This window comes from Dromaius novaehollandiae, chromosome 22 (genome assembly GCF_036370855.1).
Source record: "Dromaius novaehollandiae isolate bDroNov1 chromosome 22, bDroNov1.hap1, whole genome shotgun sequence".
Taxonomy (NCBI): Eukaryota; Metazoa; Chordata; class Aves; order Casuariiformes; family Dromaiidae; genus Dromaius; species Dromaius novaehollandiae.
In genome coordinates this window covers 11,135,572-11,154,506 of record NC_088119.1, presented here as the reverse complement: position 1 = coordinate 11,154,506, position 18,935 = coordinate 11,135,572, and the positions used below count along the sequence as shown (strand labels likewise).

General features: G+C 70.7%; 1 protein-coding gene across 5 annotated transcripts; it reads left to right on the top strand.

Moving 5' to 3' along the window:
- The first annotated feature begins 549 nt into the window (after window positions 1-549).
- On the top strand, window positions 550-18,736 carry LOC112993851 (signal transducer and activator of transcription 5B). Of its 5 annotated transcripts, none has more exons than XM_064524784.1 (19): window positions 550-700; window positions 13,548-13,685; window positions 13,825-13,981; window positions 14,069-14,158; window positions 14,598-14,772; window positions 14,845-14,975; window positions 15,058-15,209; window positions 15,283-15,438; window positions 15,513-15,692; window positions 15,807-15,894; window positions 15,974-16,090; window positions 16,183-16,275; window positions 16,351-16,557; window positions 16,980-17,074; window positions 17,148-17,278; window positions 17,625-17,795; window positions 17,927-17,978; window positions 18,229-18,336; window positions 18,410-18,736. In XM_064524784.1, exons 2-19 carry the CDS (start codon window positions 13,558-13,560, stop codon window positions 18,534-18,536), a joined length of 2,358 nt encoding a protein of 785 aa, XP_064380854.1. In that variant the 5' UTR covers window positions 550-700; window positions 13,548-13,557; the 3' UTR covers window positions 18,537-18,736. The 5 variants fall into 5 exon arrangements, with proteins under 5 accessions (XP_064380854.1, XP_064380855.1, XP_064380851.1 ...); XM_064524785.1 differs by having other exon boundaries at window positions 15,974-16,096; window positions 17,625-17,780; XM_064524781.1 differs by having other exon boundaries at window positions 15,974-16,096.
- The last annotated feature ends 199 nt before the right edge of the window (window positions 18,737-18,935 follow it).

The window sequence follows — 18,935 nt, the reverse complement described above, 5'->3', positions numbered from 1 at the left end:
TGGCGGGTGCCACCGGCAGCGGTGACACGGCACGGTGCAGGTGCCCGCTCGGCCCGGCGCTGGCTCCCCGCGGGGCACAGACGCCTGGGGCGGGAGCTGTGCCCCACGCGGGACCCGTGGGGTGCGATGCCGGTGCCCCACGCGCTCCCCACTCTGCCCCATGGCAGTGCCGGGTGCCGCTGGGGGCTCCCGGCTGCGCCGGTGCCCGAGGCCGCTGGGGGCTCCCCCCGGTGCCAGTGTCCGGTGTGACCGGTGCTGGTGGGGGGTGTCCCCCCCCCGGTGCTGGTGCTGGTGCGGGGTGTCCCCCCCGGTGCTTGCATGCTCCCCCCGGTGCAAGGCCCCGCTGCCCGGTGCCGGTGCCGCTGCTCCTGCTGCGAGGGCCCGGGGCCGGTGTGAGCCCCCCCGGTGCGAGGGCCCGAGGCTGGTGTGAGCCCCCCCGGCGCACGGGCCCGGTGCATGCTCCCCCCGGGGCCGGGGCCGGGGCAGGCGCTGCCCTGCGCTCCGCCGCGCCGTGCCGTGCCGGGGGGCGGTGCCGCGGCGGGGGCGGGCCGCGGCGGGCCGGGCCGGGCCGGGCGGCGGCGGCGGGGGGCGGCGCAGGCGGCGGCGGCGGCGGCGGCCGGAGGGGGCAGAGCGGCGGCGGAGCCGAGCGCCGAGCAGCCGCCGGAGCCCAGCGGAGCCGCAGCCGCCGCCGCGGCCGCAGGTAGGGGCGGGCGGGGGCCCGGGGGCCCGGCCCCGCCGCCCGGTTTCGCTTTCGGCGGCCGTAAACAGGGCGCGGGGGGCGGCCCCGGGGCGGCGGGGGGATGCGGCAGCACCTGCGGGCGGCGGCCGGGGGCGGCGGCGATGCCCGGCTGCGGGAGGCGCCGGCCCGGGCGCGGGGTCCGTCCGTCCGTCCGTCCGTCCTTTCTTTTTTTTCCTTTTTTTTTACTCCCTTTTGGTAAATATTTTGGGTATTTCGTAACTCCCTGCGGCCAAACTCAACTTCCAAGCGAAGCCCCGGTGCAGGCCCGGCGGATTTTGCAGTGTCAGGGCCTGCGGCCTCGCTGCCAGCGGCGTGCCGGCCGCGGCGGGCGGCGAGCGGCGAGCGCGGGGCTGCGCCCGGAGCGGCGCCGCGGCCCGGCCCCCCCCGCCCGAGCCCGCGGGGGGCTCCGCGCCGGGGGCTCCGCGCCGGGCCGCGCCGTCGGGGCGCCGCAGCCCGCGCCGGGGGCAGGTGCGGGAGCGGCCAGGTGGGACCCGCGGCGGGTCCCGGCCCCGGTGCCCGGAGCCCCCCCGGCCCCGCCGCGCTGCCGGCGGCCGCGTGCCCGGGCGCCCCGTCGGCGGAGCGGCCGCCGCGGCGCAGCGCGCTTCGGGGCGAGCTTCCTGCGGGAGCGGGGCCCGGCGGTGCTGCGGGTCCGGGGCTGGAGAAAAGAGAACTTGGCGCCCCAGCCGTGCGGGGGACTTTCGGTCGTTTCTGCCTCCTCCTCTGTTTCCTTTGAAACACCGTTGTTTTGTTTCAGATTCAGTAGCTGCTGGTAGTGGCTGCAGAAGGACGCAGTGCTGAAGGGAAAGGATTGTTTTGTAAATGGTTTCTGCCTCTGGGAGGAAACTCTGAAAGTGTTAAAATAACGTTTGTGGTGCTTCGTACTTGCGCAGCGTGTTCTAGGCGTGAAGCGAGCCTCGCGTGTGCCTCGGCGTCTCCGGCACCTGGGGGAGGCGGCGGGGCCGCGTGTCCGTCTCCAAGCGGGACGGGCAGCGCGAGTCGTGCGTTCGCGGGAGAAGGGAGCCCTCGGGCAGCACGGACTGGGCCGCACGCTCCCCTCCGGAAACCCGGCTGTTGTTGGGTAGAGAGCAGAAGTCCGGGGGGAGATACACCCTCGTCCAAGACGGCGATGGTGACGTCTTCCTGGAGTGCGGTGAGAGCGCTGGAGCCATCGAGTGCGCTTTTACCCAACTCGTTTGCCTGCTGGGCTAATTGCGACCGTCCCGGGGCGAGAGCCACCTGCCCAGCAGGGACCCGGTGCTGCCAGGACCCTGCACGGAGCTGGCCGGCGCCCGGGCTCGTGCGGGATAGGGCCGGGGCAGCTCGGTGCCGCCCTGCCAGGCAGCTCTGGAGCACCGGGTGCTCGTGCTGCTGGGCACATTGCAACGCTGACTGCGGCCGGGCAGAGGCCCGGGCTGTTTTTGCGGTCTGCGGGAAGAGCCTCATCGAATGCCGCCCCGTCGGGGGGCTCGGGGGTGTCGCAGAGGCTCTGCCGAGAGCTGCCCTGGCTGCTGCCGCCTGGGCCTCCGGCTGAACTGCTGACGGCGGTAACACCTCCGACGGCAGTTGCAGAGCAGAGCCGAGGCTGCCGGCTCGCATGGAGCTGCGGTAACGCTCGCTGCGAGCCAGGTGCTTTCCAGGTCACTCAGGAGAGTCCCCGTGCCAGGGAGCCGGTGGCTCAGTGACAGAGGGCAGGAGAAGGGAGGTGACAGTCGGCCGTTCGCTGATGGCTGTTGGTGCGCGATGCCAAGGTGTGCGGAGCGCGGTGGCGGTGGGCTGCAGCTCCGCGGAGCGCAGTGAGGCTCGCCAGCGCTGGGGTGGCTGCGCAGAAAGTCCCCAGGAGCCTGGGGACGCGCTGGGGCTTTTAGCAGGACGGGGCTGGAGCAAAGCTGCGGTGCCGTGTAGCATCGGCGCTTCGGGAGAGCTTGTGTTAAAATGGCACATGCAATCGGCTCTTCTTTTAGAAAACGAAACGCTGCCAAGGCAGGGAAGGCTCTGGACTGCGGTCCGCGTCCCGGCTCTGGACCTTCCGCCTGGGGAGGGTCTGGCGCTGCAAACTCGCGCAGAGGCGGGCAGGTCGCCGAGCCTTCCCCGGTGCGGGGAGGAGCGCGTGGCCCCGCGGCAGGGGGTGGCCAGCCTCTAACACTGCTCGTCGACTTGGCTAATGCAAACCCCCAGTTCAGGTATTTTTCCTCCGAAATCTTGACTACGTCCTCGGAAGACCAGGCAGGCTCACGGCGTGCGTGCCTCAGGCTGCTGCAGCAGACGGTCCCCGTCCCCAGGCCACCCTGCCCTGCCCTGCGGCTGACACGAGCCCCTCGGACGCTCCCAGCCATGCTTGCAGCGGCAGCCGGGAGCCGCTTGGCCCCCCAGGCCCGGCTTTGCAGGGGTGTTCGGTCTCGGCAGCCCGTCCAGCACTGAGGGCACCGAAGCAGCAGCTTGGGGGGGGCGAGAGCTTTGCCCCCGCCTCGTCTCGGGGCACGTGCATCCCGGCGGGGAGCCTCTGTGCCCGGTCCGGGCCAGGCCTGCGGGTGCCGCGGCCGCGCGGGGGGTGGACGCTCTGCTGCCGGAGGGCTGGCGTCCCGCGTCGACGCGTCTGCAGATGCTTTGCCGGCGCGGCCGTGCTGCGCCCTGGGGTGCACGCAGCCCTGGCGGGGCGGGGAAGGCGGCGGGGTGCCCGCCGTGGCGTGGGGGTCACAGCCTGCCCGTCCCGGCTTCCGAGGTCCTGCTGCGCCGGGCGGGAGGACGGCGGCCGTTTCCCTGGGGCTCAGAGCCGTCCCTGGAGCCGGGGAGAGGCGGGCTCGTGCTCCCAGGATGGAGGAGGGAACGGGATGTGCTGCAGATGTCAGGATGCGGAGAGAGGAGCTGGAGTTGGGATCGAGAGGTGCTGACAGCCCGGGGCTGGCTGCCTCCTCCGCGGGCGGCTCTTCCCGTAGCGTGCTCCCTCGCGGTCGCGGGGGGGTTTGGCCCCTCGGCAGTTGTCACCAGAGCTGCTTTGCGTCCCTCCCGCCGGGGCTGGCACGGCTTCACCCTGACGGTGGCTTTGGCGTGGCATGGGGGGAGCATCTCATCCCGCCAGAGCAGGATGAGTCCGGGCGCTGGGACGGAGACCCGCACCGAGGATGCTCGGCACGCGGGTGCACGGAGCGTCTCGAGGGACCTTCCCCCCGTGGCGGGGAAGTGCTCGCTCCAAGCGGGCGGTGAGCTCTTCGCCCTGGGGTTTCCCAGCTCTCTCTCGAGTGATAGCAAAACCCAGAAACTGCTTGTGAAAAATCCCTGCTCCCTGTGCTCCTGCACCGCGTGGGCGGCCGGGCCGCGAGGGTGACTGTGCTCTGCCGAGTGCAGCGAAGTGCCACCGTCAGCTGGGAAATGACTTGCTGGTCTGGAAGGAATTACTGTGCGCTGAGGCTGCGCGCGGGGGCTTCGCGGTGGTCCCGGGGAGCAGGACCTGCCCCGCCGCTGTGGGAGCCGGGCTGGGCAGCGCGGCCGTGGGGCGAGCGCCCTCGGCGGCCGGGCTCCGGCAGGGAGAGGGTCGGGGTTGCAGCCCCGCGGCCATGCACGCACCGGCCTGGGGGAGAGGGTCGGGGTTGCAGCCCCGTGGCCACGCGACGGCCTGGGGGACTGTGCTGCTGGCTGGGCTGAGCCCTGCTCCGGGGCTCCGGCATGCTCCGGGAGAAGCAGCCTCGACAGCTGTAATGTTTCCCTGGCATGCCTTTCCTTTCATGGGGTGTCTATTTTGCAACCCCCAAGTGTTTTGATCCCGGGAGGAAGGGGGCGGGGGTGTTTACCCTGGCACCGCGTGTCCGGCGCAGGGATCCAAGCTGTGCTGGGCATGCCCGAATTCTGCATGCAGCAACAGTTCTAGCAACATCTGCTGGCTGATAAAAGGTACGTTGCCGTAGCCTGCTGCTCCCTGCCGCGTTGGGAAATGTCGGGGGGAGGCACACATGCGAACACGGCTTCCTGGCCGATAGGGGTGAGCCGACTTGCTGATAAAGCAGAATCCACCCATCTAGCTGCGCGGCGAGGGGCCGGGAGCGCCGGCTGCTGCGGAGGAGCGTGCTTCTCGCCGCGTATTTCCCCTATTGCGAGCTCTCGCTCTCCGCAAGGTCTGCGCGCGATGTTTTGCTGGGCGGCTTCTCACCTGGGCGCTGGCGGCTCCTCGCGCTGGAATGTTGTAGCCGAACCGTAGCATGGTCACGACTTGTTCCTTGTTTAAACAGTCACTGGTGAGTTTTGCAATCTCTATTTTCGCTGTAACTTCGTGTCTTCCTGTTGTTGTGATATGTAAATTCTGGTTTATAGCATAGCTCTGTCTGGGGAGGGAATTGGGGAAAAGGCTGGTGCTCGGGCAGCACGCGAGGAGCCTGGGCAGCGGCGCGGCACCCGGCTCAGCCCCGGCCGCGGAGGCTGAGCGCCGGCCGCGCTCCTCTGTCGGGCGTTTTGTTCCTCCCTGTTCTGATTGCTCTCTGCAAAGCTTTTACCGGGGGGGGGGGGGGGGGAGAGAAGCAGGTCTCCCTTGCGGCATACCCTCGCCCCTCGCGCAGGCTGAAACGCTGCTGTAAAACGCTCTCTGTCCTCTCTGTTGTTGTTAAAACGCAGCGGTGGTGCTGATGGCAGAGCCGCATCGGCCCGGCCCCTCCTTTTACAAACCCACGAGTCACCTGGGCTTCCAGAAACGCTGAGGCGGGGAGGGGCGCGCGGCGAAGCCTGCTCGCGTGGCAGACGTCACCGCCGAGCCGGGGCCCCGGTGCCCGCCTGCCCCGTTGGCACCGCACCGGGAGCTTGCGGCACCCCCGGCTCCAGCTTCCGCGTTGCGTTTTTACCTGCTCCTCAAAATTTCCCGGGGATCCGGCTCTTCTTCTGCCGGGTCCTCCCAGCCCGCCGCAGCAGCGGCAGCTCTCTGCGCGCAGCACGGGCGTCCCGGGGCCGTCGGAGCTGCTGCTCGAGCCCGGTGTGTGCGGGGATGCCTCCCGCGGCGGGGACGCTTCGCCCTGCGTGGCTTGGATACGCGCTGGGGCGGCGGGAGCGCGGACGCAAACGTGGCTCGACGGCGGATGCGCGGGCCCGGGCTCCTGCGCGGCGCGGCCGGAGGCTCTCGTCCGCGGCGGGCGGCAGCACCGGGAGAGGCGGCTCCGCTTTGCCGCCTGCCGATCCCCCGCGAGCGGTGGCTGCTGCTCCCCGGGGCCGGGGCCTCGGGAAGGAAAGCTGGAGCTGAGCTTTCGCGCCTGCACCCTGGGACGCGGCTGGGTGTTACGTTTAACCTGCCAGGCTTAGCTGTGAAGCTTACCCAGCGCAAATGAGATTTTTTTTTTTTTTTGGTAGAAAGCCTCGGTATTTTGGCTCTTTATTCCCGTTTTGACTAGCTCCCTCTCCTGCCAGATCCCCCAGGTGTTTGCCTGCCCCCTTTCCTAACGCAATTTTATATTTATTCCCCTGCCGAGCTGCGGCGTGAGCATCCCCCTGCGCCGGCCGGGGCTGCGGGGGCAGAAGCCTCGTGTCCCCGAGGGCAGGGAGCACCGGGGGCTGCCGGGGGGCCGGTCCTTCCCTGCCCCTCGGCTCCTGGCGTGCCTGGTGGTGGCCGGTGCTGCCGGAGGGGGAGCGTCTTCCTGCTGGCTGGACACGTGAATCGGCCGCTAATCCCCGTGCCGGGTGCAGGGCGCGTGCCACCTCCGGGGACGGGGCAGGGCTCCCGCGGCGAGCAGCCCCTCTCCCCTGCCGCGCTGCGACGTGGCTGCTGCGAGCGGTGCCGGCTGGGGGGGCTGACGAGGTGTCCGGCGCGCGGCCCGTGCGTGCACCACGCGGGTCTCCCCCCGCCCCCCCCGGCCGCCCGGGCCCGGCGCTGCAAATCCCGCGCGGCCGGTAAATGGATTTGTCTGGTTGCGTGCGCTCGCTGGAGCGTGGCTGATGAAATGAAATTGTCTCCAGACCCAAATCGGGACTAATTCGACACTAAAATGAGCTTAATCCTTGGATCCTGCTGACCAGCGCATCTCCCTGGGCACGTGCTGGTCTAAGCGCGGATTAGCAGCGTGCCGGGGCGGCTCCGTGACGGTGGATGGGCTGCCGGGGGCTCGTCCCTCAGCCCCGATCTCTCCGGCCCGTCCTGGGCGATGCTGAACCGGCCTCGGGCCGCGCTGGCCTGGTCGGGGCGATGCCGCGTGCCCTGGGGCAGAGGGTGGGGGACCAGCGCCCCGGTGCTCCTCGCCGGCGGCCCCGGGCTCCGGAGGGGGAGCCGAGTGCTTCCGCGCGGCAGCGGCAGGAGCCAGCGAGGATTCGTGCCGCGCCGGGCAGATGCTTTATCCGCCGTATTACAGAGATTGAGGGCAGGTCTGCTGGGGAATCTCGCCGCCGGCTGAGGTCTCCTTGGCGTCGCGCGTCGTGTTGGAAAAATGCCCTGTTGGATCCAACGCGTCGGGTCGGCTCGGAGCGAGCGGCGGCAGCATCCCCGGGCCGGCGGCTGCCTGCCGAGCTGCGGGGCGAGGCTGGGCTGGGGCACTGGGCTCGGCCCTGCCCCGCTGGCCGGGCGCGCTGCGAGGCGAGGGCTGCGGGTTCGGGCGCCTGGGGCCGGCTGCCTGCGCCGGGGACTCCCCGGGAGGATTTCTGCCGGCGGCATCCCAAGTCGGGCGCCCGGGGCGAGGGCAGGGCTCGCTCCCCGTCGCGGGGGTGTTGCATGCGCCGCTCCAGCACCCCGTTTGGTTCCCCTCGGGCGCACGGAGCGGGGGGTCTGGTGCCCCGTGCGGTGGCGGGGGCCGCGTGTGCCGGCTCGGCCGCACCGGCAGTCCCTTCCCCGGGCGCCTTCCCGGCGGGCAGCCGGCCTGCTCCCACCCTGCCCGCAGCGAGGATCCGCCGGGCTTCGGACCCGGCGCGGGAGCGTGGAGGCAGAGCGGAGGCGGGCGGGCAGGCGCCTTCCCCAGGGCCCTCGTCGCCTCGGTGGGGCTCGTGGGGGAGCCTGGGGGAAGCTTCCTTTTCTTTTTTCTAATTTTTTTAAATTTTTTCTTTCCTCAGCTCCCGGCGTCCCGGGATTGTGCTGGGGTTTCACTGGGCGTGCTGGGTTTTTCTTACGCCGCTTTCTGGGTCTTCGTGGTTGTAACGGAAAATCTGAAAACGGGAGCCAAACAGTCCCAAAGGCTTCAAAGGTCGGAGGGCGAACGGGGATGAACGTTAGCGGCTGTTATTAATAGGACCGGACGGCAGTGCCCGTCCGCCCTGAGTCACTGGGCACCGGCCCGCGCGGCTGTGGAGGAGGAGGAGGGCGACGTCTCGGCGCGCGGGGCCGGCCCCTCTCTGCTCGGACGGCATCGGGCCGCCTCGGGGGTTTCCTTGTTCCTCGCCAGGGCTGCTTCTCCATTTTGGCTCCCGGCGGTGCGCGGGGCGGTGCAGCCCCTCGGGGTGCCGGTCCGCCGGTGCCCGCTGCCAGGCTTTCCCGTGCCGCGGCCGCGGCAGGGCCCTCGGCCTCGGCTCTCGAGGGGAAATACTTAATTTCCACTGCTGATGTTGTCCCGTGCGTGAGCACAGCCGGGGCCTTGAGGTTCCCCTGCCCCTGCTCGCCCAGCGCGGGCGGTTTCCAGTGTGGGCTGCAGGGGAGCGACCCGGCTGCCGCCGTCTCGATGCTGCCGCGGGCGAAGCCTTTGGCTGCTGCCGCTCTGCTGCAAGAGCAAAACAAAACCCATCAAAGCACCGAGCTTCTAGAAGCAGCTCGAGCCTCCTGCCGCACGGGTGCCTCCGCCTCGGAACCGAAAGCTGGAAACCACAGGCAGGCGCAGACCGGGCGAGCCGCGCGGCCCCCCAGCCACCGGCTCCGGGCGCGGGGAGCGGGCGGCGTGGGGCGAGCGGCCCCGGGGCGGCGGGGGCTCCCCAGCCCGGGCCCTGCGCCGGGGGCAGCGTGGGGCGCCGGGGGCGGCGCGGCGAGGCGCGGCAGGGAGGTGAGTCCCTGCCTTGGTGCCCCCGCGTTTCCCCGCCGCCAGCTCCGCCGGGGCCGGGGCGGGGGGCGGCGCCGGGGCCGAGCTGCAGCCCGGCGCGGGGGCCCCGACGGCGCCGCCGCCGCCCGCGCTCGCCGCGGCCGCGGGAGAGGAAGCAGCCGGCGCCCGGCGCTGCGGCTCGGCGCGAGGCGGTGACATTTTGGGAGGAAATAGCTGCGCTCCGCTCCTTCCTGCAGCGCGGCCGCGCAGCGGCGGCACCGGGCGCGGTTCCCCGGCACCGGGCGCGGGCGGAGCGGCGCCGAGCCCGTAAGTGCCGCCGCGGCCGCGCCGGGCCCCTCGCAGCGCCCGGGGCAGCGCCGGGGTGCGGAGCGGCGGGGCCGGGGGGGGGTGGCGGCCCGGGGGGGCGCGGCGCGGGCGCGGGCACCGGCTCCGGCCGCGGGTGCAGCAGCGCCGGGGCCCCCTCCTCCGGCGTCGCCCCGACGGGGCGCCCCGAGCGCGGCCCGGCCCCCCCGGCCCTGACCTGGAAGCGGTCGCGGGCTCCGGAGGTGCCGGGAAAGCACGTGTGCGCGCTGTTTACCGCGGCCGGGCCCGGGGCAGGGCGGGGAGGGAGCCTCGGGGGAAGCGCCCGGCTCCCTGCCCGGGGCGGGGAAGCTGCTCCGCAAATCCCCTTTCCTCCGGGCGGAGGAGAAGAGGCAGCGCCGGCGGCCGGAGCACGTTGGGCGCAGGGCAGCGCTTCGGCTCGGTTCCCCCCAGGGTTTTGCCTAGGATTCGCCCTGCTGCCTGGCTGCGCGTGGGCAGAGCTGCCGCTTGTGTGTGCCCAGGCCGGGGCCGGGGCCGGTGCTGGTGCTGGTGCTGGTGCTGGACCCGGGCTGCCCCGGCACGAGGGGCCTCGCAGGAGCAGCCCTGGGGTGGAGGCGCGTTGCCCGCGGGCGCAGGGCAGCGAGGTTCCCGGGACCGCTGCGTGCCCGCGCATCCCGGCGGCTGCGGCCGGAGCCCCGCGGAGCCGGCTGGCGTGGCCGGGCGGGGGCTGGAGCCTCGGGGCGGCGAGCCGGGGGAGCTGCGTCCGTGGTGGGGCTTTGCTGCGGACGGTGCCGGTGGGGACCCGCGGGTGGGCTCCCTCGCCCTGTGAGACGCTTCCCTGCTCTCATCTCCTCCTCGCAGACGCAGTTACGACTTTCCTGTCGCTTGAGATCTGGAGCTGCTCGCCAGCCCTCCTGCAACGCCTGCGGCGGCCCCGGAGGTGCCCGCGGCTCCTTCGCCGCTCTCCTTCCCCACTGCCCACCCCGCCGGCACTGCCGCTGTGGGGTGCCCTCGGCCGCGGCTCGGGGCTGCCGGCGAGCGGCCCCGCTCCCCGAGGGCCTGTTGGGCTCCCTCCCGTGCCCGGCCTCCCCTCGCGCGTCCTCCACAGCTGCCTCCGTCCCTCTGGACGCGTATTCGGGTGGGTTACGAGCTGTCGATCCAGCCCCTCTGCTCCTTTCCCCGGTGGCAGCGGGACGCAGGAGTGCCGACCCTGGCGCCTCCCCTCCCTCTGCTCCTGCCGGCTGCGCTTTCCTGCCTCCCCCCGCCCCGGGCCGTCCCCAGCGGCGGTCGGGGCCGTGCGCGTGGTCCGTGTCCTGCGCGAGGGCAGCTGCTGCATGCGCAGTGTTGCAAGCGATGGGTCACCAGTGAACAAGTTGCTGCGGCTTGTTAAGTTACTGCTGGTTAACCGAGCTGTGGTAGTGGGTGGGATTATAGCTCCTTGCCAGTGCAAAGCAAATGCAAAGTAGCTTAAACCACTGCAATTAGCTGTCTGTTGCGATTGTCCGAGCGTGCGCGCGGATGGTTGCTGCAGCCCAGCTGAGCCCTGGTAACCAGGGAAGCTGCAGCGGTGCTGCCTGTCCTCGCCGGGCGCTCGGGGAGGAGGCAGCTCAGCTTGCGTCTCGCGGGCTGCCGGCGCGACTGAGAAACGTGGGCAAGGAGACGCTGCTGTGGAGAGGGCAGATAGACGGCGGCAGGGTGGCAAGGCTCCCGGCCGGCCTCTTCTGGAGCGGGAGATCTCCCTGGCCCGGCCCGGGAGCCGAGGGCGGCTGCGGGGCCGGCGCCTGCGTGTGCCCTTGCCCGGGAGGGTGATGCACCGGCAGAGCGCGCGAGGAGGGAGCTAATCCTTGAGTGCAGATGTGGAACCATCCCCAGCTCCAAGGAGGTCACTGCAAGCGCTCACCCGGCCAGTCCCGCAGCGCTGCCCGAGGAGGAGGAGGAGGAGGAGGAGGAGGAGGAGGATGCTGTCTGAGATCGAGCTGAGGCTGTGACTGCGAGCAGCTGGCCGGGCAGGAGGCCGTTTGCCAGCACGAAACACGAGTGCAGTGGCTGCCTGGGAAGGCAGCGTCTCCGGCTGCACGGGGGGCTGTGGTTCAGCTGGGCTGTGGGCTCCGGAGAGGCAGCGGGGCGCTGGGGGATGCTTCTCCGGGGCCAGGCGGGATGTGCAGCCGCTGGTTCCTGCAGGCTCCAGCTCGATGCCTGCTGCGGGCAGCGGCGGTGGTTTTGGGAGCTTCATGGTGCGCGGGGTCTGACGCTGCCTCTGGCAACACGCAGGGGCCCAAGGATCGTGTCACTGGAGTTTATGCAAAATGCAGCTGCAGCCCCGTTTCCCGAACCTTGATCGGCTCTTGCGGCTGAGCAGCCCAGCGTTGCTTGTGGCAAACGGGTCTCGTGCTGTACCCGCCGCTGGCGCGCGTTCTGCGCCCGGTGTCCTCGCCGCTGGCTCGAGGCGCTCGGTCTGCGGTTACGGTCCAGGCTGGCTGCCGGGATGCGGTTTCGCTTGGGGAGTAAGGCCTCGTGCTGGTCCTCTGCCTCCTTGCTCGCCGGTCCGCGCTGGTGCTTTGCAGGCACCTGCTTGCGGACGAGCCCGGAGGAATCCCGGTGCTGCATCGGTGATGCTTTTCCTTGCGGTCCCGCCGGAGCGGTGCCGGCGGGACGTGCCCATCCGCCTGGCCGGCGGTCCCGCTGCCGGGACGGGGCTGCGGTGCGCTGGGGCCCGCGCGGGGCGGGCTGGGCTGTCGCGAGCCGAGCGTGCTGTTTTCCCCTGGTAAATATTGACGGCGGGTTGGCGCTGTTTCCACCCAGACGTTCCCAGCAGCGCGTTCGCGGCTCCCGCTCCAAGGCCAGTGCTTTTTGTACTCTGAGACTGCAAGTTAACCACAGCAGCGGATTAATACTTGTTGCTTAACAACACGTTGAAGTGGAATGGGAAGTGTTTTGTTGCTGGAAGATGGGAATATATCACCATTTTCTTGATAGGAAGGACAGTGTTTATTTAATTTCTGCCTGTGCTGATATTCCTGTTCCTGTCCGGCGCTGGGCTTGGGCTGCTCTGGGATTTTGTCATTCTTGACACAGTAAAATGATTTTTTAAGTCTTCTTCAGCTCTGCCGGTGGCAGCGTTTTTCTCCAGTGCCACGATGCCTCTTATCAACCGTTCGCATTTTCTAACTGCCAATACGCTCGTCCTACTATCAGCTTTCCCACTTTCCCTTCTTCCATTGCTCTAATTTCGTATTGCCTCCTCAAACCCCTCCTTACCAGAAGGTGTTTTTCCCGTGAACATGGGAATGTTCCTTGCTTTTTATGGGGGAAAAAGGTCATTTTTAGCCCACTCTGTTACTGTTCCCCTCTCTGCATGTCGGGCAGGGATCCCGGAGCTCAGGACCACTGGCTCTTTCCCTGCGCTTGACTGGGACCCTCGGGTTTCTCTGCCGTCGTGGCAGCCGACCTGTCGCTCCCTCCGCTCTGAGCCATCCTGGCGCTGCGTCGTGCCGGACCCCGGCGCTGCAGGGGAGCGCCCGGCGCTGCAGCACCCCGGGGCCGTCGCTGGTTCTGAGGCCGCTTTCCCGGCGCGTGCCCTGGGCTCGCGGGCCGACGGGCTCGGGGAGCAGGGAGCTGCGGCGCCGGGCCACCGGCTCTCCACGGGCGTTTGGTGCTGGCCGCGCCGGGCGGCGCAGTGCCGTAACCGGATCCCGCTGCGCTCGTCTGCCGGGGGTGCAGCCGGACGGTCTCGCCCCTGCCCCGGCGTCTCCGCCCAGCCGAGGCCCTGTGCTGTTTGCACAACGTTAGGGCTAAATCCGCTTGGGCGCGAGCACGTGCGAGCGCCGGTTGTGCCTGCGTGCCGGGGGCGGTCCCGCCGCGGGGGGCCGGGGGCTCCGCGGAGCCCTCACACACTCCCACCGGGTTGTTTTGCCAGGCGCCAACAAGCTGCAAACATAACCGCGACAGGGAAAGCTCTGGCTTTTTATAGGTGCTCTCCCCCCGGCTGTCCTTTCTATATTTGCCTCCGCGGTGCCGCGTGCGCTGTGCAAGGTGCCCGCGGGGATGCCGGGGAGTCCGGAGCGCAGCGGCACGCTCGGTGTCGCGGGGCGGCCGACACGGCCCCCGGCTCGCCGGGAAAAGCCCGGCCTGGTGCTTTTCTCCCTTTATTTTGGCGGGGGCGAGCAGCCCCGCGGGAGCTGGCGGTGCTGCCGGCGCCGGCGGGTTCGGCACGGCGGCGAGCCCTGTGCCGCGGGATGGCCCGCGCTGCGTCGCCCTGGATTTCGTTCCGGCCCTGCCCCGCGGTCCTCGTTTGTGGGACAAATGATGGCTGCGATCCTGCGTCGCAGCGAGGGGAAATGATTACCATGTGGCAGAGCCGGCGCAGCGATGCATTCACGGCCCCGAGCTCTCCGGGGACTTTTCCCAGAAAATGTCGGTGACTCAGAGCCGGGTCCCCCTGCCCAGTCGTGCCCGTTTCCTTGCGAGGCCGGAGACGTTTCCTGGCAGCGCCGCGCGCGGGAGGTGTCGGGAAGCGCCCGGGCGGCCGCGGTCCCCCGCGCGGCCGCGTTCCCCGAGCCCCGTCCCGACGGCCCCGTCCCCCCGCGCAGGTGGTGAGCGATGGCCGTGTGGATCCAGGCGCAGCAGCTCCAGGGCGAGGCCCTGCGGCAGATGCAGGCGCTCTACGGCCAGCACTTCCCCATCGAGGTGCGGCACTACCTCTCGCAGTGGATCGAGAGCCAGGCATGGTAGGTGAGCGGGTGCCCGGCCGCACCGTGCCGGCGGCTCTCCCGCGGTGCCGGCCGTTCCCGGGCGCGCTCCCCGGAGCGGGGCCCGAGCCGGAGCCGGAGCCGGGACCACCCTGACGCCGCCTTCGCCCTGCGCCAGGGACTCCATCGACCTCGACAACCCCCAGGAGAACGTGAAGGCGACGCAGCTGCTGGAGGGGCTGATCCAGGAGCTGCAGAAGAAGGCGGATCACCAAGTGGGCGAGGACGGCTTCCTGCTGAAGATCAAGCTGGGGCACTACGCCACGCAGCTGCAGGCGAGTGGGGGGCGGCGCTGGGGCGGGGGCCGCGGCCGGGGGTGGCTCTGCCCCGCGCCCCGCTCAGGCCGCGCTCTGCCCCTGCAGAACACCTATGACCGGTGCCCCATGGAGCTGGTGCGCTGCATTCGGCACATCCTCTACCACGAGCAGAGGCTGGTGCGGGAGGCGAACAACGTGAGTGGGGGACGTGGGGCATCGCCGCCGCGGGATGGGGTGGGCAGTGCCCTGGGTCTCTGCTGCCGGGGTCGCGGGAGCAGCCCGTGCTGGGAGCTGCGCTGGGTCTCCATCTCCAGGACCGTGGGAGCAGCCCGTGGCGGGGGGATGCTCTGGGTGTCCATCTCCAGGACTGTGGGAGCAGCCCGTGGCGGGGGGATGCTCTGGGTCTCCATCTCCAGGACCGTGGGAGCAGCCCGTGGCGGGGGGATGCTCTGGGTCTCCATATCCAGGACCGTGGGAGCAGCCCGTGGCGGGGGGATGCTCTGGGTGTCCATGTCCCAGGACCGTGGGAGCAGCCCGTGGCGGGGGGATGCTCTGGGTCTCTGTGGTCCCCCAGCACAGAGGCGGCATGGAGGGGGCTCCCCCCGCCGTGCTGAGCCCCCCGTGCCCTGCGCAGAGCCCCTCGCCGGCCGGCTCCCTGGTGGACGCCATGTCCCAGAAGCACCTTCAGATCAACCAGACCTTCGAGGAGCTGCGGCTCATCACGCAGGACTCGGAGAACGAGCTCAAGAAGCTGCAGCAGACGCAGGAGTACTTCATCATCCAGTACCAGGAGAACATGCGGCTCCAAGGTGGGTGGGGGCCCGGGGGCGCGGGGCCGGGGCGCTAGCGGTGCCGGCCCTGACGCCGCCCTGTGCCCCCAGCCCAGTTCTCCCAGCTCTCCCAGCTGGGCCCCCAGGAGCGCCTGTCGCGGGAGACGACGCTGCAGCAGAAGAAGGCGTCGCTGGAGGCCTGGCTGCACCGGGAGGCCCAGACACTACAGCAGTACCGCGTGGTGAGTGCCGCCCCCCGCCCCCCCCCCCCCCGGCGCGGCCGCCCGCCCGCCGCGCGCCCCGTGACACCCGCCCGCCTTGCAGGAGCTGGCCGAGAAGCACCAGAAGACCCTGCAGCTGCTGCGCAAGCAGCAGACCACCATCCTGGACGACGAGCTGATCCAGTGGAAGCGTCGGCAGCAGCTGGCGGGCAACGGGGGCCCCCCCGAGGGCACCCTGGACGTGCTGCAGACCTGGTGGGTGCCGGCGGGGCGCGGGGCGGTGGGGGGGCGCTGGCCCCGCGGGGCGCTGAGCCCTGCGCCGCCCCAGGTGCGAGAAGCTGGCGGAGATCATCTGGCAGAACCGGCAGCAGATCCGGCGGGCCGAGCACTTGTGCCAGCAGCTGCCCATCCCGGGCCCCGTGGAGGAGATGCTCTCGGAGCTCAACGGCACCATCACGGACATCATCTCCGCCCTGGTCACCAGGTAGAGGTGGGGGTCCCGGCGCGGGGGGCCGGGGCTGCCCTGCCCGGCTGCCCCTGACCCCCGTGCCCCCCCAGCACCTTCATCATCGAGAAGCAGCCTCCCCAGGTGCTGAAGACCCAGACCAAGTTCGCGGCCACCGTGCGGCTCCTGGTGGGGGGGAAGCTGAACGTGCACATGAACCCCCCCCAGGTGAAGGCCACCATCATCAGCGAGCAGCAAGCCAAGGCCCTGCTGAAGAACGAGAGCACCCGCAAGTAATGCCCGGGGCCGTGCCGGGGGGGGCCGGGGCCATGCCGGCGGGCGCCGGGGTCCCGGCAGCGCGAGGGGGGGTCCGCGGGCGCCCCTGACCCCGAGCCTTCCCGCGGCAGCGAGAGCAGCGGGGAGATCCTCAACAACTGCTGCGTGATGGAGTACCACCAAGCCACGGGGACGCTGAGCGCCCACTTCCGCAACATGGTGAGCGCGGCGTCCCCCCGTCCCCGCGCGTCCCCCCGTCCCCGCCTGCGCCCCCCCGGCTCACCCCCTGTCCCCGCAGTCTCTCAAGCGGATCAAGCGCTCGGACCGCCGCGGGGCCGAGTCGGTGACGGAGGAGAAGTTCACCATCCTCTTCGAGTCGCAGTTCAGCGTCGGCGGCAACGAGCTGGTCTTCCAGGTGAAGGTAAAGGCGCCGGGCGCGTCCCTCCGCGGGGCCGGGCGATGCTCCCGCGCGCCCTGCGTCCCAGCTCAGCCCCCGCCCGCCCGCAGACGCTGTCCCTGCCCGTGGTGGTCATCGTGCACGGGAGCCAGGACAACAACGCCACGGCCACCGTGCTCTGGGACAACGCCTTCGCGGAGCCGGTGGGTACCGGCGCCCGGCGCGGGGGAGCTCGGGGCCGGCGGCAGCGCGCTGAGGCCGTGTCGCCCGCTCCGCAGGGCCGGGTGCCCTTCGCCGTGCCCGACAAGGTGCAGTGGCCGCAGCTCTGCGAGGCGCTCAACATGAAGTTCAAGGCCGAGGTGCAGAGCAGCCGCGGGCTGACCAAGGAGAACCTGGTGTTCCTGGCGCAGAAGCTCTTCAACAGCACCAGCTCCCACCTGGAGGACTACAGCAGCACCACGGTGTCCTGGTCCCAGTTCAACCGGGTGGGTGGGCCAGGGCGCCGGGCTGGGAGGGTCGCGGGGGCCTTGCTAAGCCCGCGGGCACAGCGTGCTGTGCCTAGAGGTAGGATGAGGCTGTTCCTCCCAGGGAACCGCTGCTTGCAACAGCGCAAAACAAACAGCCGCCACCATCCCCGTCTGCCTGTAGCGGGACGGAGGGAACCGCTTCCCTCTCGGAGCGATCCGGAGTGCCGCAGGGCTGCAGGCGTCCGCACCGTCGCGTGCGCGGTGCTGGTGCTCGTCCCGGGGCTGCGCGGCGTGGCCGGTGCTCTGGGTTGAGGGCACCTGGTTTCGCAGCGCTGAGCGGGCGTCCCGTGCTCCAGGCCCCGGTCTCTGCTGCTGCGCCCCATCCTCGTGCAGCTGCGAGGCTGGAAACAGGAATGTGTGCTTTCTGGGGATCTCAACAGGAGAACCTGCCCGGGAGGAATTACACCTTCTGGCAGTGGTTTGACGGCGTCATGGAGGTGCTGAAGAAGCACCTGAAGCCGCACTGGAACGACGGGTAAGAGCTGTCCCGCCCCGCGCCGCGGCCGGCCCCGCGCCCGGCCCTGACCCCGGCGCCCGCCTCTGCCTAGGGCCATTCTGGGCTTCGTGAACAAGCAGCAGGCGCACGACCTGCTCATCAACAAGCCGGACGGCACCTTCCTCCTGCGCTTCAGCGACTCCGAGATCGGCGGCATCACCATCGCCTGGAAGTTTGACTCCCGTGAGTGCGCCGGAGCCGGGAGCCTCGGGGCATCCTCGTCCTGGGGCTGGGGCTCGGCCCCTGTCCCGCGGGAGCTCCCCGCTGCGGGGCTGGTGCTGCTCCCGCTCCTGCGCGGATCCGAGCTGCCGTCCCTTCCCCAGCAGCGCCCGCGTCTGCCTAGCTCCAGGCAAACCTTTAGTTCTTGCCTGATCCTGTTTTCTGGCAACCTGCGTTTTGTCCTTAAGTGTTGCAAGGGGGGATAAACCGTGGAAATGCTGGTTTTGCTTGCGCTCTCAGCGTGGTTTTGAAGCGGAGCCCTGGGGCGGCCGATCCCGGTGCCATCGCCGCCCTCGCTCTTGTCTTCCAGCCGAGAGGATGTTTTGGAACCTGATGCCCTTCACGACCAGGGACTTCTCCATCCGCTCCCTGGCCGACCGCCTGGGGGACCTCAGTTACCTCATCTACGTGTTCCCCGACCGGCCCAAGGACGAGGTCTTCTCCAAGTACTACACGCCGGTTCCCTGTGAGTCCACGCCAGGTAGCACCGCCCCCCGACCCCCCCCACCCCCCCGGGGTGCCCGGCCCCGCGCTGGCTCCGCGGCTCCCCGCAAACGGGCCGGCACCGCGCGCCGGCCGCCCCCAGCCTTAGCGCCGCCTTCTCCCCTCCAGCGAAAGCCGTGGACGGATACGTGAAGCCGCAGATCAAGCAAGTGGTGCCCGAGTAAGTGGGCAGCTCCGGGGCCGTGCGCTGGCCCCGGGGGCGGCTCGCGGCCCCCCCGCCCCGGGCATCCTGCTCGCGGGGCTCCGGCGTTGCACCGGGCGGTCTCGGGGGGGGGAGGCGAGCGCGTGGGGCGCCCCCGGGCCGTGCACGGGGCCGGGGTCCCTCGGCGCCCGCGGGAAGCCCCTCGGAGGCCGTGGGACTTCCCGGGCCTCTCCGCGCGGCGCCGCTCACGAGCCCCTCGTCCGTCCAGGTTCGTCAGCGCCTCAGGCGACTCTGCCCCCGGGGGGGCCGCCTACATGGACCAGGCCCCGTCGCCGGCCGTGTGCGCCCAGCCCCATTACAACATGTACGCGCAAAAGTAGGTAGCGCCGCCCCCGCCCGCCGCGGGCCGCCGGGGCCCGTCCCCGCGGCTCACCGCCTCCCCCCCGCAGCCCCGACGCCGTGCTGGACCCCGAGGGCGACTTCGACCTGGACGACACCATGGACGTGGCCAGGCACGTGGAGGAGCTGCTGCGGCGCCCCATGGACAGTCAGTGGATCCCGCACGCCCAGTCGTGACGGGCCGGGCGCCGGCCCCGCCGCCCCGCCGGGGCTCTGCCGCCGAGCAGCTGCGTTCGTGTCTCTGTGCCGGACCGGGGGGAGGGCAGGGAGCGGGGAGGTCTCTTGTCCCGGGGGTTTGCTCTGTGCTGTCCCCAAATGCAGGGTGGCGGCTGGCTCTTTGGTGTTCGTGCCCGCGTATAAAAGGCAGCGGATTTGTCGCATGGTTTTCCCGTATGTTCCTTTGACGAGGCCCAGCTTCGGCTTTCTGCTTCGCGCGCCGCCCCCCCGGGCGCCCGGCCTCGCCTCTGCTTGCCGCCGCCGGCGATGTGCGCGTTCGCCTTGTTGTTTTCTCCTAGTGACTCTGCGCGGGGGGAGCGTGTGTGTGCGTGGCCCCGGGGGGGCTCAGCCCGGCCCGGC